We start from the raw sequence: 12,217 nt of genomic DNA, 5'->3' as shown, positions 1-12,217 counted from the left end.
TTAGTTCGCGGGGGCCCCCAGGAGAGACCCCCAGCCCTGCAGGCCAGACAGGTCGCTGTCCGCAGTTCCGCACCCGGCTGCCCCCCGGATCCCACCACCGGTTTCGTGCCGCGGTTGCTCTGCTCACAGTCTCACACCCGCCCACGCCACGCTTGCTTGGCTTTCGCCTCCTGCTCCCCCCGCAAAACTCTCGGCGCGAGCCCAGGCCTGGTAATTTCGCGCACGTCGTAGGGGTAGAAAGGGTAATTTAGGTGTCACCATTAATTAAGTCAACACGAGTCGTGGCCTCCCACCCCCACCCTGCCCCCGCTACGGGACGGGGCCACTTTCCCCAAACTGCCCTTCCCACTATCCCCTCCAAAACCGCCACCTCTCTCTCTCCTCTATCACCTGTCTGTCTCTCTCGTCCTCCTCACTCAGACCTCTCCGCACCCCCGCGCCAATGGCTGATTCGCCAAACCCTAGCTCCGGGGACCTCCCCGCCGGCTCCGGGGGCTCGCCGGAGAAGCCGGTCCTCGCGGATCGGCGCGTGGCGGCGCTCGCCGGTGCGGGCGCGGGCGCGAGGTACAAGGCCATGTCCCCCGCGCGGCTGCCGATCTCGCGGGAGCCCTGCCTCACCATCCCCGCCGGGTTCAGCCCCGGCGCCCTCCTCGAGTCCCCCGTCCTCCTCAACAACTTCAAGGTAATTACCGCACCGCCCTGTATACCTAGCACCCACGCCACTCGCTGTTACAGCGGGATCTGCGAAATTCCGCGGCCTCCATGTCACGCCGTGGTTGATTCGGGCCGGGGAAAGAGGGATTCCGATGCGCATTAGCTTTACGTACTAGTTTATGAGGCATTTGCGCCGGTGGGATTGGCTCGTGGCGCCGGAATATCGCGCTTTTGCATTTCCGGTGGTGCTATGCGGCTTCTGGAGCTGCCTTTCCCGCCGGGTTCTTGGGGATATGGTTGTTTTTGCTGGTTCCTCCTTTTGGGGCGCCCCTGCGCCGTCTATTTGGTGCGGGGTGATGGGGAGAGCTGTTGCTTGTGCGTCTGCGGGAATTATTCTGTCTGGCACGCACTTGGTGGCTGTGGCTCGGAGAACAAATCATCACTTGGCATTTCTCTTGTGGGGGCTTTAAAGGGCCTTATTTAAGGAAATGTCTCTTCTCCCTCGGGTGGTATGGTACTGGTTTCGACGGCTAAGGGATGGTACACCTCCATAAAAAAAGCATCAAGCTGTTGGAGGAAGGAAAGAGTGAATTTTGCAGGCTTCGATAATGGCTGACCATTTCGTTGCTATGGTTTCTTGATATTTGTTTAAGTGCTGTTTCTGGTTTTCATTCTTCCTTCTGACAACCCACAGCCTTGTTTGGTGAGGATGGGATGATTGAATACAGCTTCATAATCTGTATGCTTTGTTCTAGTTTGTTGTTACTGTTGATGTTCTTATCTGTGTTTCCTGTTCCAATCATTAGATGCTTGGCAAACATATTCGACTGGTGTTTGCAGCAAAGGAAGAATTGATGAAGTTAGCATTCATTTCACTGGTGGTTCTAACAAACCTGGAAAGGCTTAACTATTATATTAATCTTAAAATAAATATTTCGAGCGAGTTTCCGTGCAATCTGTAGCTGTTGGTGGTGTTGTACACTGTTTGCTCTTCAACAATTGGTTGTTGGTAGAGTTTATCCTGGTCAACTGAAATAATCAACAAGCATTTTCTATTTAGGTTGAACCCTCTCCAACAACTGGTACTCTGAGCATGGCTGCGATCATCAACAAGAGCACCCATCTGGACATACTGCCATCACCTCGGGAGAAATCAGCTGGCAGTGGCAACGAAGATGGAGATTCTCGGGATTTTGAATTCAAGCCTCATCTCAGTTGTCAGCCGGCGGTATGGAATCATTATCGGAATGATTATTTTTGTAATTCTTTAGCAGCATAGAACTTAATGCTTTTCAAAAGCGTAGAACTTAAGGATTGTTTATATGTGAGCTAACAGCAAAACGAGTCTAAGCATGTTTTTTATACGATATCTTTAAAATATACTGTGGAGATCATCTTGGAGCTCTGCAGAAGGAAGTTGTACTTCTGATGTACTTAAAACGACTTTCTTGTAGCACCATGTCATTCAGAGACATGGCTATTTGCTTCACTGTTCTGCATTTTAGTTCGTAGCACTATATTGCAATCTGGTTCATGAAATTAATTTGTTTTTGGGTTCTTGTATTAAAAATAAACACTCCCCTTTCTACTGTGTTCTAGCCCTCATGTGCATGTTTATTTTACTAGATTTGTGCCTACCAATTTACCAGAGTGATAATTTGTTTGCTTTCGCCAACACTCCTGTAGTGCAGTGGTAAGCCTCCTAGTTGAGGAAGACACCAACCAGGGTCCAAATCCTGGTGGCAGCAAAAAAATAACCCTCTCTGGCAACCCAAAAAATAATGGGGCTGTCATATGGTCCTGCAGTCAATGATCCAAATCATATGACACTTCTATGCAAAATCGTACCTCATTATATGGCAATTTAATGACTGAAAATAAATCTCTCTACTCGCAGGAGTCGATTCATCAGACAGCAAATATTTCAAGTGTTCCAAATCAACCTGTTGCAATAGTTGGTCCATCTGACAAGATGCCTGCTGAAGTTGGTACATCAGAGATGAACCAGATGAATAGCTCTGAGAATGCTGCCCAGGAGACACAAACTGAAAATGTAGCTGAAAAATCAGCTGAGGATGGCTATAACTGGCGTAAATATGGACAGAAGCATGTCAAGGGAAGTGAAAACCCTAGAAGTTATTACAAGTGCACACATCCTAATTGTGAAGTTAAAAAACTATTAGAGCGTTCGCTTGATGGTCAGATTACTGAAGTTGTTTATAAAGGGCTTCATAATCATCCTAAGCCCCAACCTAATAGGAGGTTAGCTGCTGGTGCGGTTCCTTCAAGCCAGGGTGAAGAAAGATATGATGGTGCGGCACCTGTTGAAGGTGAGTGTTCTATTGTTTTCCACAATTAATTGAAATTCCTGTGCTTTGCAATATCACCTTGTGCATGACTGCATGCACGTATCTACTTTGCAATTTGAAGTATATCAACTTGCATCTCTGTTCTATTGCTTTTAGTAACAACTCTAGTTCCAAGCCCTTCAAATTCTTTGGAAGGAATGATGTGAACATGCAAGAATCATTTGCCACTAGGTTTTCTAATGTTACCCGATACCTATTCTGTTTGCTGTGTCTGAGAGTTTTCTGTTAATATGCAGACAAGCCTTCAAATATTTATCCCAACCTCTGTAATCAAGTACATTCAGCTGGCATGATTGATCCTGTTCCGGGTCCGGCTAGTGATGATGACGGTGATGGCGGAGGTGGAAGATCATACCCTGGGGATGATGCTAACGAGGATGATGATTTGGATTCAAAACGCAGGTAAAACATGGTTTGGACTCAGTACACCCTAAAGACTCCTGTTAATTGCTAATGCAGTACTCCACTACTGTATGACTAGGAAAATGGAGTCCGCTGGCATCGATGCTGCTTTGATGGGTAAACCAAACCGTGAGCCCCGTGTTGTTGTACAAACTGTTAGTGAAGTTGATATCTTGGATGATGGATATCGCTGGCGCAAGTATGGGCAGAAAGTAGTGAAAGGAAACCCCAATCCACGGTCGGTACTCATTTAATCATTAATTTTACCCTGTTATGTCTTCCTCTTTTTCATTTGTCTGGAATTCTAAGAGAATTCAAAGCATTGTCTCTGGTTACATTATTTAGATTTTAGATCAGAAACTAGGAAATGTTTGTAATCGGCATCTCTTACTGTAATTAATTGTTTGTGTCCCATTGACTTCTGTTCGTTAATAAAATTTGCGATTACTATGCTGCGTACTTGTACTCTCTAGAAACTTCAATCCAGTGTGGAAGACTCAGAAACGAAATGTAATGGCCAAGAAACAATAAAGTTTTCTACCTGACATTTTTGCGTTGAAAGGTTGAATGAACAAATTAGGAGGCAGATCTGGTAAAGGATGCAAAAACGTTTACTATGCCTATCTCAAATATATATGAGGGGGCCTTATTGAGGTAGTGTTATATGTATGTATATGTCCTAGTCTGCCGTGCAAAGCTACATTTCATGTAGAAACTAGGAAGTGTCTTTTATACTCTGTATGTCTTGAACATAAATCAAGGCTTGCTTGGTTGGGACTTGTCTTTTACTCATTCCCAAAGAGTGGTCTTCGGTTCAAAGCCCTTCATTCAGTTTAACAATGGCTGGGGAGTAAAGCTTGAAAGAACTTACTCACAATTGGGTCTCTAGCCAGGCATGTAGCACATAAGTTGATGTTTGTGTTCGATGCCTAGAGGAGCCAAAATTTGATGGCCCTGATAAGATTGGCATACTGCTAATTTTCTGCACTTTTTTTCCTAAAAAAGGGGATGATACATTAGCCAGTGCATTTATATCTGATATGTTTCACTTCTGTTCTTGATTGTAGGAGTTACTATAAGTGCACGCATACAGGATGTCCGGTCAGGAAGCATGTTGAGAGAGCATCGCATGACCCAAAGTCAGTGATCACAACATATGAAGGAAAACATAACCATGAAGTCCCAGCTTCCAGGAATGCAAGTCATGAGATGTCTGCAGCTCCCATGAAGCCTGCTGTGCATCCTATTAACAGCAGCATGCCGGGCCTTGGTGGCATGATGAGAGCATGCGATGCCAGGGCTTTCACCAATCAATATTCTCAGGCAGCTGAAAGTGACACCATCAGTCTTGACCTCGGAGTTGGAATCAGCCCGAACCACAGCGACGCGACAAACCACATGCAGCCTTCAGTTCCAGAACCAATGCAGTATCAAATGCAACACATGGCTCCTGTGTACGGTAGCATGGGATTTCCAGGAATGCCAGTGCCAACAGTACCTGGAAATGCAGCTAGCAGTGTGTACGGATCCAGAGAAGAAAAAGCAAATGAAGGGTTTACTTTCAAAGCCACACCATTGGGCCGTTCAGCTAACTTGTGTTACAGTAGTGCTGGTAACTTAGTGATGGGTCCATGAGTGTCTTAACTGATGGTTATACCTCCATGAATCACATATTACCGTCATCATGAAAATCGCTTCAGGTGATGCTCTACTGTGCATCATCCACACATAATTGAATCGGAGGCGGTCAAGGTATACCTGAGAGCTGCAGCTATTACACAGGAGGTCTTTTGCTGTTAGGATGTACTCTCTGTATGTGATGCTGCAGCTCAACATTCGTTGTACAGCAAACCAGTTATGATTAATTAGATTATGATAATTTGGCTATGTAAACTTCTTTCTGTACTGGAATATTGGATAGAACCAAAGAGCTATCCGGTGGCAAAAACTTGTTATCTTCTGCATATGAACGATGCCAGTTTGATATTCATATATGGAATGAAATATATCGTTTCACAAGCATGTTTTCTTCAGGTAGACAAAATATGTTATGTTGGATTTCTACAAACTGAAGCGAATGAATTTTCTGTTGATTTTCAGCCCCACTGGCCAGTAATGTTTCCAAAGGACTAGTGGAAAGGGTGGATAACCTCTCTGACTGAGGTCATTGATCAGCATGCACAAAGATTTTCAAAGCACAACTGATTAACTTAAAGCATATACCCAAACTTGTACTACACGCTACACCTCATCAACCTGTTATAGGCTGGTAGTGACTACCATTACAACATCAGGTTATAGGTATTCTACTCTATCCAACTAGTGTTCAGCCAAACGTACACACCTAAACGACTGTGAGGTACAAGGTCACAAGAAACATTCTTCGTCAGGTCAACATTCTCACAACACTAGTGCCATGCCGACGAGACCACCAGGGGCCTGTTCTTCCAGCCGAGGTAGAGCACGCCGTCCCTCTCGGCGAGCTTGTAGTCCGGCGAGTAGCTCTGCAGCAGTGTCTTGATGGTGGCGTTCACCAGCGCGCTGAGCGGGGACGGCCTGAACCCGGCCATCATCAGCCGCGCCTTCCATTTGCCGAACACCTCGTGCCGCTCCACCCGTTCCTCCCCCTCGCAGGCCACCAGATTCACGATCTCCCTCGCCAGGCAGTGTTGTTCCATGTTGATCCGCTCCCGGTCATCCCTCGGCAGCGCCAGGTCGATGGACTCGAAGATGGCCGTGTAGTAGTCCAGTGTCTCCGCGAACCGCTGCGCGAAGGGGGCCGTGTTGGTGTTGGACTCCTGCTCCACCAGCGTGAGCACCTTGGGCGACAGGCCCTTCACCAGCCTCAGGATCCGGTCCCGGTGGTTCGCCGTGCTCACGGTCTCGTCGGGGATGTGGTGCAGCTCCAGGGTGAAGTTGACAGCAACGGCTTCGCCGGGGACGATGCTGAGATGTCCCTCTTCCACTTCACTGCCGGAGATAGCAACTGCATTGAACTGAAAGGGCACCTTGTAGAGGCCAGCAATGTGTGACAGTCTCCTGCCAACTAACTCCAGACCGCCGCCTCGGGCGTAAGCTGAGACTGAATCATCAATGCCGGTGATCCTCACGAACGGTGGTCCACCAGGCCTTGCTGCTAGGGCCTGAAGGAGAGAGATCCACTGTGCCCCTTGTGCGATATGGAAGTCAATGATATGGATCCTGTCTTCTCCCTTGACAGCCTCTGCGATTGCGCCATTTGCTGACATATAGCCAAACTTGAAGTAGGGGCAGGCCTCATACAGTAAGTGCATGTAGGACAGGAGATCAGAACTCTTGGGCTCTTTGCACTTCAGAGCTTTGTAGATTGAGTTGCCAGAGGAGGCGAGCCTGGCCACCAGACCTTCCACCATGTAGGCCCCCATCCTTTCAAATGGCTCACCAGACACTGAGACCATTTTCCTCAGCTCTGGAATCATCAGATCGATTGCGAAACTGTTATTATGTTCCACTGCTCTAGCACAAGCAATCAGCAGCTCCTTCAAGTTGCCTTTGGGCATGCTCATCATGTGCACCCACTTCTCCGGTTCCAAGGAAAGTTGGTTTGCAACGGAGATCTCAAGGCTATCCACTATCTCTGATTCTGTCCCAAGCATCACAGCCTCAAGATCCTTCAGCTTCTGCTTCAGATCAGTAGGGTCCTCAGTGACGCAGGAAGCGCTCACAGGTGATCCGTTGCCATTGGTGGAGCCGGAGTGGCTATCTTCATGAGATAGAGGGCTGCCACTCCCAGTATGGATACTCTGACTGGAAGGAGAATCATGCCTCGAACAACCAGAACCTGCAGAAGAGTCCAGTGTGTACTGCTTGTGGGTCTCATGCTCTTCAGAGCCAGCATCCGGTGAATGAGACTTCATGGTGCAATGATGCTGCGGTACCACATGGGTGTCCGAAGCTGACTGATATGGATGACAGAGGTGCTGAGCGTTGCCAGAATACAGGAATTGCTTGGGAGTCTGCCTTGGGGCATTGCCGAAGGGGTGCACCATGCGGGAAGTTGGAGTATCAGCCATCCTAGTTCAGTACGAGAGTCGGATGCACTAAAACTCCAAATTGTCAGGTGCTTCTGGTATGACAAGCATGTCCAGTTCTGAAGTCAATTCAGAGAACTTTTTGCAGCTTAATTTTTTATATGTCTTCTTGTCCTCTGGTACACTCAGATCAAATAAAATCTGCAACCGTAGATTCAGCATGTGAGAACAAAACATACAGAGTAATGTGCAAGTAAAGAAAACGAACTGAAGCTTGACAGTGAAATATGAGAAGCAACAACACAACCTTGTCGCTTACAGAAATAAATTTGGTTTGCGAGTTAATATGATAAGCATTCACAGCAAGTTCCCAATCATCACAAATCAAGAATTTATTATTCATCAAAAAGCAAACCTGAGAAAATTCTACAGTTTAGTAGTAGTTGTTTAACAGTATTTCTAGTCACTAAAAAAGTGAGACAGCGCATCTGTAGTACAGTATCAGATCAGGGTCACTTCTAAAAATCTCAGACTGCAAATTTACCATGTATACCATGAAAGGAAAACGTCAACTAGCGATATTTCTAGAATTTTTTTCAGATGACTTCACTGTCTAAAGTATTCCCGCAAAAAAGGCCCCTCTTCACTAACGGGAGCATACAGCTGTTGTCATTCATGCTGATTCTGAAAGCCAAGAAACTCACTCTGTTCGATTCATCTTCACTGCATCCAGCCAATAGTATTTCTCTCTCACACAAAACCAGCACCAGACAGCCAGCACCAGCCAGGCAGCAGTACTTTTCTCTCACAAAAAATCAGCAGCGGCCACTAGCACCAGCCAGCCGAACACAGTGAGCATACATCTAGTCAGAAAATGCTAATTCTGAAAGCAGGGTGCATATCAAATAGGAATCCCCATCTAGATTTGCCTCAACACCGAACCTGATGAAGACTACAATAGCGCTATAAATCCCCCGAACACTACCGACCCTGACTATTGCTACCTACAGAAACTCAGAAATACAGGACGCAGGAGGATGGCGTAACGCTGACGGAAGAAAGGCTAAGGTTCTGCGTCACGGTGGGCGATGCACACCGTACAAGCTCCGAACCAAACGTACTCCCTACTAAAGAAGCACTGGAGGTATGAACAGTCAGCAGAAGTGAGGCTGCAGCTGGGTCATAAAGTATCCCCGTCGCCCCACAGAAATTCCTATGGCAAACCAACCCCCGCACAGGGAGTTTGACCCGCGCGTTGAACTTGTACCACTCCCAGCACAAGATTTTAATTCCCTTATTTAAAATTCAGACAACTGGTTGGTCAAAAGCTTCTAGATCTGCCCTCGTTTCGGTCACGGATCAAGAGATCCGCGTACCACTCGTGCGCATCGTGCTCGTCCTGAGACCTAGTCGATCGATGCGGTCTCCAAAAATAGAAACAAAAAAATCCCCACAACTTCACAAGCAAGGCCATGTGTGATGTGTCTCCTAGGTATGTGGATTGTTGTAGGCAATCCTGTTCTTGCAAGATATACAGGGAAAAAAATGATCGCCTTTTCAGGGTGAAATAATTATCTACAAAGAAAAAAAATCATTCAGTTCAGAGCAACTTCTTCCTCCTATTGCAGCTCCCACGTCTCCCGGTGTCACAGCACAACGAACTGAGCTGAGCAACAGGAGCTAGAAGCACGCAAAGACAGCAGCTTCCCATCCCATCCCATCCATTTCAGTTTCAGGCTCCTAGCACACACACACGCGAACCCGAGGGACGACTTACGAGCTACTAGTACGCAACTTCTTAATGAAAATCGTGTCCAGACACGGTCGCGAAAAAAGCTACTAGTACGCAACAAGGCAGGCAGGGCGGCGAGGCGAGAAGCAAGCGCGTACCTCTCCCGTCGGCCGGCGCGCGCCGAGGCCCCAGATCCTTGAGCTGAATCCGTACTCGGAGAGCGGGCGGCGGGGAGACGAGGAGCGGCGGGGATGGTGGGCGCGCAGGCAGGTGGTGGTGGACTGGTGCCTGGTGGCGGCTCGGGGAGTGGGATGTTTCCGCCGAGGGTGGAGGAGGCAGGGGCAGGCGGGGGGAATTCTCGGGGTGGCGCCGATTATTTCTACCCGCGGCGCGCGGTGCGCGTCGTCCGCGGCTTCCCGGCGCCAGGCGTGACGCGCGGGGGCGGTCGCGGGCCCCGCCGCGCGCCTGTGTTCAAACCGCGGGTGCAGGGTGACACGGCACGGCACGGCAACAGCAGGGCAGGGCACCACCACCAGTCCACCAGGCACCACCACTGGGCACTGGCTGCGGCGGGCGCCCGCACCGCCCGCGGGGGCACACAAAAATCTGGGGCGCCGGGCGCGCGCTCTGCCCGTTGCCCGATGCCCCCGTGCACCGGCTCTCGAGTCGCACTCGCTGTAGGCGTCGCCGGAGTACAGAGGCGGGGGGATCTCGCTGTCGCGGTCGATGGGGATCGATTCTTGACGAGCAGTAGCCGAGTAGGACATGGATATTTCGCTGCGGACAGGAGATTCATCAGAGATAACGCTGGAGATTTGGGAGGGGAGGCTACAGTGTCGAGAAATTAACTGCAGCTTGCGCTGTGTGATGGCCACATCTTGCTGTTCAGAGTTGTGATTAGTGAGATGACGACGATATTAATCGTCCTGCCGGCGACGGTTGCCTGGCGCCTGCACGGAGCATCACGTGCGCCAAACTGTAGCTCTCCCTGGATGAGGGGTAGGCTGGTGGCGCGATAGTACAGTTTTGTGCGATCCTGTTTGCAATTAACTTCCTTCAAAAAACACAAGCTGTTAGTCGATCATATTGAATATAGCAGGTGATGACCAAATTAAAGGAGCAAAATACTACATGGGGGTATCATTTTCTGCCTTTCTGCACTACTACAAGCGAAAAGTTCCCTCCAAAAAGATGCAGAAAAAAAGGTGAAATGATGTATTGCACATGTAAATATTCTTGCCTTTGCGTATGTCGGCACTGGAATACGGATTAAAAACCAAGTGCAAGCTCATGGTTTTAGTAAGTACTAGTATACTACTGCACAAAGCACGCAGCTTTTGATTAATTTGCAGCGGAGCTCTCCTACACGCAGGGGCAGGGGCATCTCCACACTGATTTACAGGAGGAATACACCAAATCTCTAAGCTTTTCCAGCGCATCACCCGCTAGATTTTTCCCGGGTACACACAATTAAAAAAGGCGCCGACGTCCTAATCATGCCGTAATCTTCAGCATCATCTCCTCTTTCTAGACGCATGATTTTTCTTATCTCTATCAAACTCTCAATGCAACGTTATCCCCCACCAATCCACCACCTGCTTTTCCTTTTGACTGTACTTTTGCACTCACTCATGCAGCGACCTTTTCTATACGTCTCCTTTTGACTCCTCGACCGCATGGTGCTGGTGGGTCCCTCCACACATCCTAGCCATTGCGGCACTGGTAGATGCTAGAGTAATAATGAAGGGAAAGAAATGATTAGGGCTGTGCGATTGGATTGTTACGAGAGAATAGAGATATCGACATGAGTATTCGCTTTGGCTCCAGTCCAGGTCGCCATAATTTGGGATAATCGGGGGCGATTCGTGCTTGGACTTGGAGAGCAGCGCCTTTTCTCACACGCGACAATGAAGCATAGGAGAGCTCCATGGATGGATTGTCATTATTAGGTCGCCAATCATGCAGGGCAACACCAAAATGAAACATGTTTAATTTCGTAAGTACAAAGACACGTTTACGAGTATGTCACTGTAGTCGTATACTTTGTGTAACGAAGTAGTATATGCATAATAATCCGCTCGTCGATTATATGTCCGGTCTCAGCAAGCACAACTATGGATGTAAAGGAGTACTAATAATATTTTCTGCATCAGCTGATTAATTCTGGTGACATGTCATTCTAGATCCATTTACTTGAAATGCCACCCTAGCTCATTCCGTCAAGTTTTCGTGTCAATCCAGTGACTCGAAATGACCATGCCTTCTTATGCTTTTAAACCCTAACCACAGCCATTCCTTAGCACCGGCCACCATGTATGTGCCCAGACAAACCTCTTCCCGTTCACGTACACCCCTGCGCTCACCATGTTCGGCTGGTACTTTTTGGGCTGATCCCAGCTGCTATCAGCTGGAGCGCTAGCAGCCAGCGGCAGCAGTGCATCAGACCGGCTGTTGCTTGCAGCAGGCAACTATAGCAGCTGCAGATCAGTGCGATTGGGAAAGCACTGAGGGAGGAAGGTAGGGGAGGGCAACCAGTGCGAAGTAGAGCAGCCGAACGGCTGCTGCAGACCATCCGAACGGCTGGGCCAGCGAGATTCAGCCCAGTAGCCGATAGCAGCCTAAACCATACGAGCCGAACATGGTAAAAGTAGTGGTGCGAGGCATTTTCCACAAGGTGATGGTTTAAGTCTTTACGTAGTGCGTACGCAGCGTGGAATTGCAGGCACGGGAAAACGACGACACGACGCACCCAGGTATGCCAAGACGGTCGTCTTAAGAAAATGTCCCCCCGGTCTCCAGTCTTCTGCACCAAACGAAAACCAGGAGCTGAGGTGAAGCCAAAGCCCTCGGGCCAGGGGAAATTGCCAAGCTGCTGAGGTGACAGTGGTGACTGGTGAACTTCTAAAAGTTTTTGTCTCCCAATTTAAGAGCTGCTGGTACTGGTCAACCGTGGACCGGCGGCAAGCGGTTTGACTTTTGACCCCAACCGTACCGTGATCCGATCACGGAAAAAGGCTGGAGCTACACGACGCGACGTCGCGACGACGGCG

General features: G+C 48.6%; 3 protein-coding genes across 5 annotated transcripts; 1 reads left to right on the top strand and 2 right to left on the bottom strand.

The window, feature by feature from the left end:
- Window positions 1–386: 386 nt before the first annotated feature.
- On the top strand, window positions 387–5,444 carry LOC120692919 (WRKY transcription factor SUSIBA2-like). Of its 2 annotated transcripts, none has more exons than XM_039976310.1 (6): window positions 387–682; window positions 1,715–1,882; window positions 2,552–2,984; window positions 3,260–3,425; window positions 3,505–3,663; window positions 4,493–5,444. In XM_039976310.1, the coding sequence occupies exons 1-6, from the start codon at window positions 443–445 to the stop codon at window positions 5,058–5,060; spliced, it is 1,734 nt and encodes a 577-aa protein (XP_039832244.1). In that variant the 5' UTR covers window positions 387–442; the 3' UTR covers window positions 5,061–5,444. The 2 variants fall into 2 exon arrangements, with proteins under 2 accessions (XP_039832244.1, XP_039832249.1); XM_039976315.1 differs by lacking the exon at window positions 387–682 and adding an exon at window positions 1,377–1,393.
- A 123-nt stretch (window positions 5,445–5,567) lies between these two features.
- On the bottom strand, window positions 5,568–9,737 carry LOC120692937 (chitin-inducible gibberellin-responsive protein 2-like). Of its 2 annotated transcripts, XM_039976326.1 has the most exons (3): window positions 9,326–9,509; window positions 8,140–8,263; window positions 5,613–7,636 (listed from the first exon to the last, which is right to left on the bottom strand). In XM_039976326.1, the coding sequence occupies exon 3, from the start codon at window positions 7,475–7,477 to the stop codon at window positions 5,834–5,836; it is 1,644 nt and encodes a 547-aa protein (XP_039832260.1). In that variant the 5' UTR covers window positions 7,478–7,636; window positions 8,140–8,263; window positions 9,326–9,509; the 3' UTR covers window positions 5,613–5,833. The 2 variants fall into 2 exon arrangements, with proteins under 2 accessions (XP_039832267.1, XP_039832260.1); XM_039976333.1 differs by lacking the exon at window positions 8,140–8,263 and having other exon boundaries at window positions 5,568–7,636; window positions 9,326–9,737.
- Window positions 7,505–10,082, bottom strand: LOC120695569. Its single transcript, XM_039978785.1, has 3 exons — window positions 9,452–10,082; window positions 9,326–9,421; window positions 7,505–7,636 (listed from the first exon to the last, which is right to left on the bottom strand). Exons 1-3 carry the CDS (start codon window positions 9,932–9,934, stop codon window positions 7,505–7,507), a joined length of 711 nt encoding a protein of 236 aa, XP_039834719.1. The 5' UTR covers window positions 9,935–10,082.
- Window positions 10,083–12,217: the final 2,135 nt, after the last annotated feature.

This window comes from Panicum virgatum, chromosome 2K (assembly GCF_016808335.1).
Source record: "Panicum virgatum strain AP13 chromosome 2K, P.virgatum_v5, whole genome shotgun sequence".
In the NCBI taxonomy this organism is placed as follows: Eukaryota; Viridiplantae; Streptophyta; class Magnoliopsida; order Poales; family Poaceae; genus Panicum; species Panicum virgatum.
This window is presented reverse-complemented; position numbering and strand designations above follow the sequence as displayed.

Coding starts and splice junctions, on each gene's coding strand:
- LOC120692919 (XM_039976310.1), top strand. CDS start 443: ATGGCTGATTCGCCAAACCCTAGCTCCGGGGACCTCCCCGCCGGCTCC. Junction 683..1,714: donor TCCTCCTCAACAACTTCAAG/GTAATTACCGCA, acceptor TTTTCTATTTAG/GTTGAACCCTCTCCAACAAC. Junction 3,664..4,492: donor AAAGGAAACCCCAATCCACG/GTCGGTACTCAT, acceptor TCTTGATTGTAG/GAGTTACTATAAGTGCACGC.
- LOC120692937 (XM_039976333.1), bottom strand. CDS start 7,477: ATGGCTGATACTCCAACTTCCCGCATGGTGCACCCCTTCGGCAATGCC.
- LOC120695569 (XM_039978785.1), bottom strand. CDS start 9,934: ATGTCCTACTCGGCTACTGCTCGTCAAGAATCGATCCCCATCGACCGC. Junction 9,422..9,451: donor CCCGAGCCGCCACCAGGCAC/CAGTCCACCACC, acceptor CTGCGCGCCCAC/CATCCCCGCCGCTCCTCGTC. Junction 7,637..9,325: donor CGCGCCGGCCGACGGGAGAG/GTACGCGCTTGC, acceptor CTACGGTTGCAG/ATTTTATTTGATCTGAGTGT.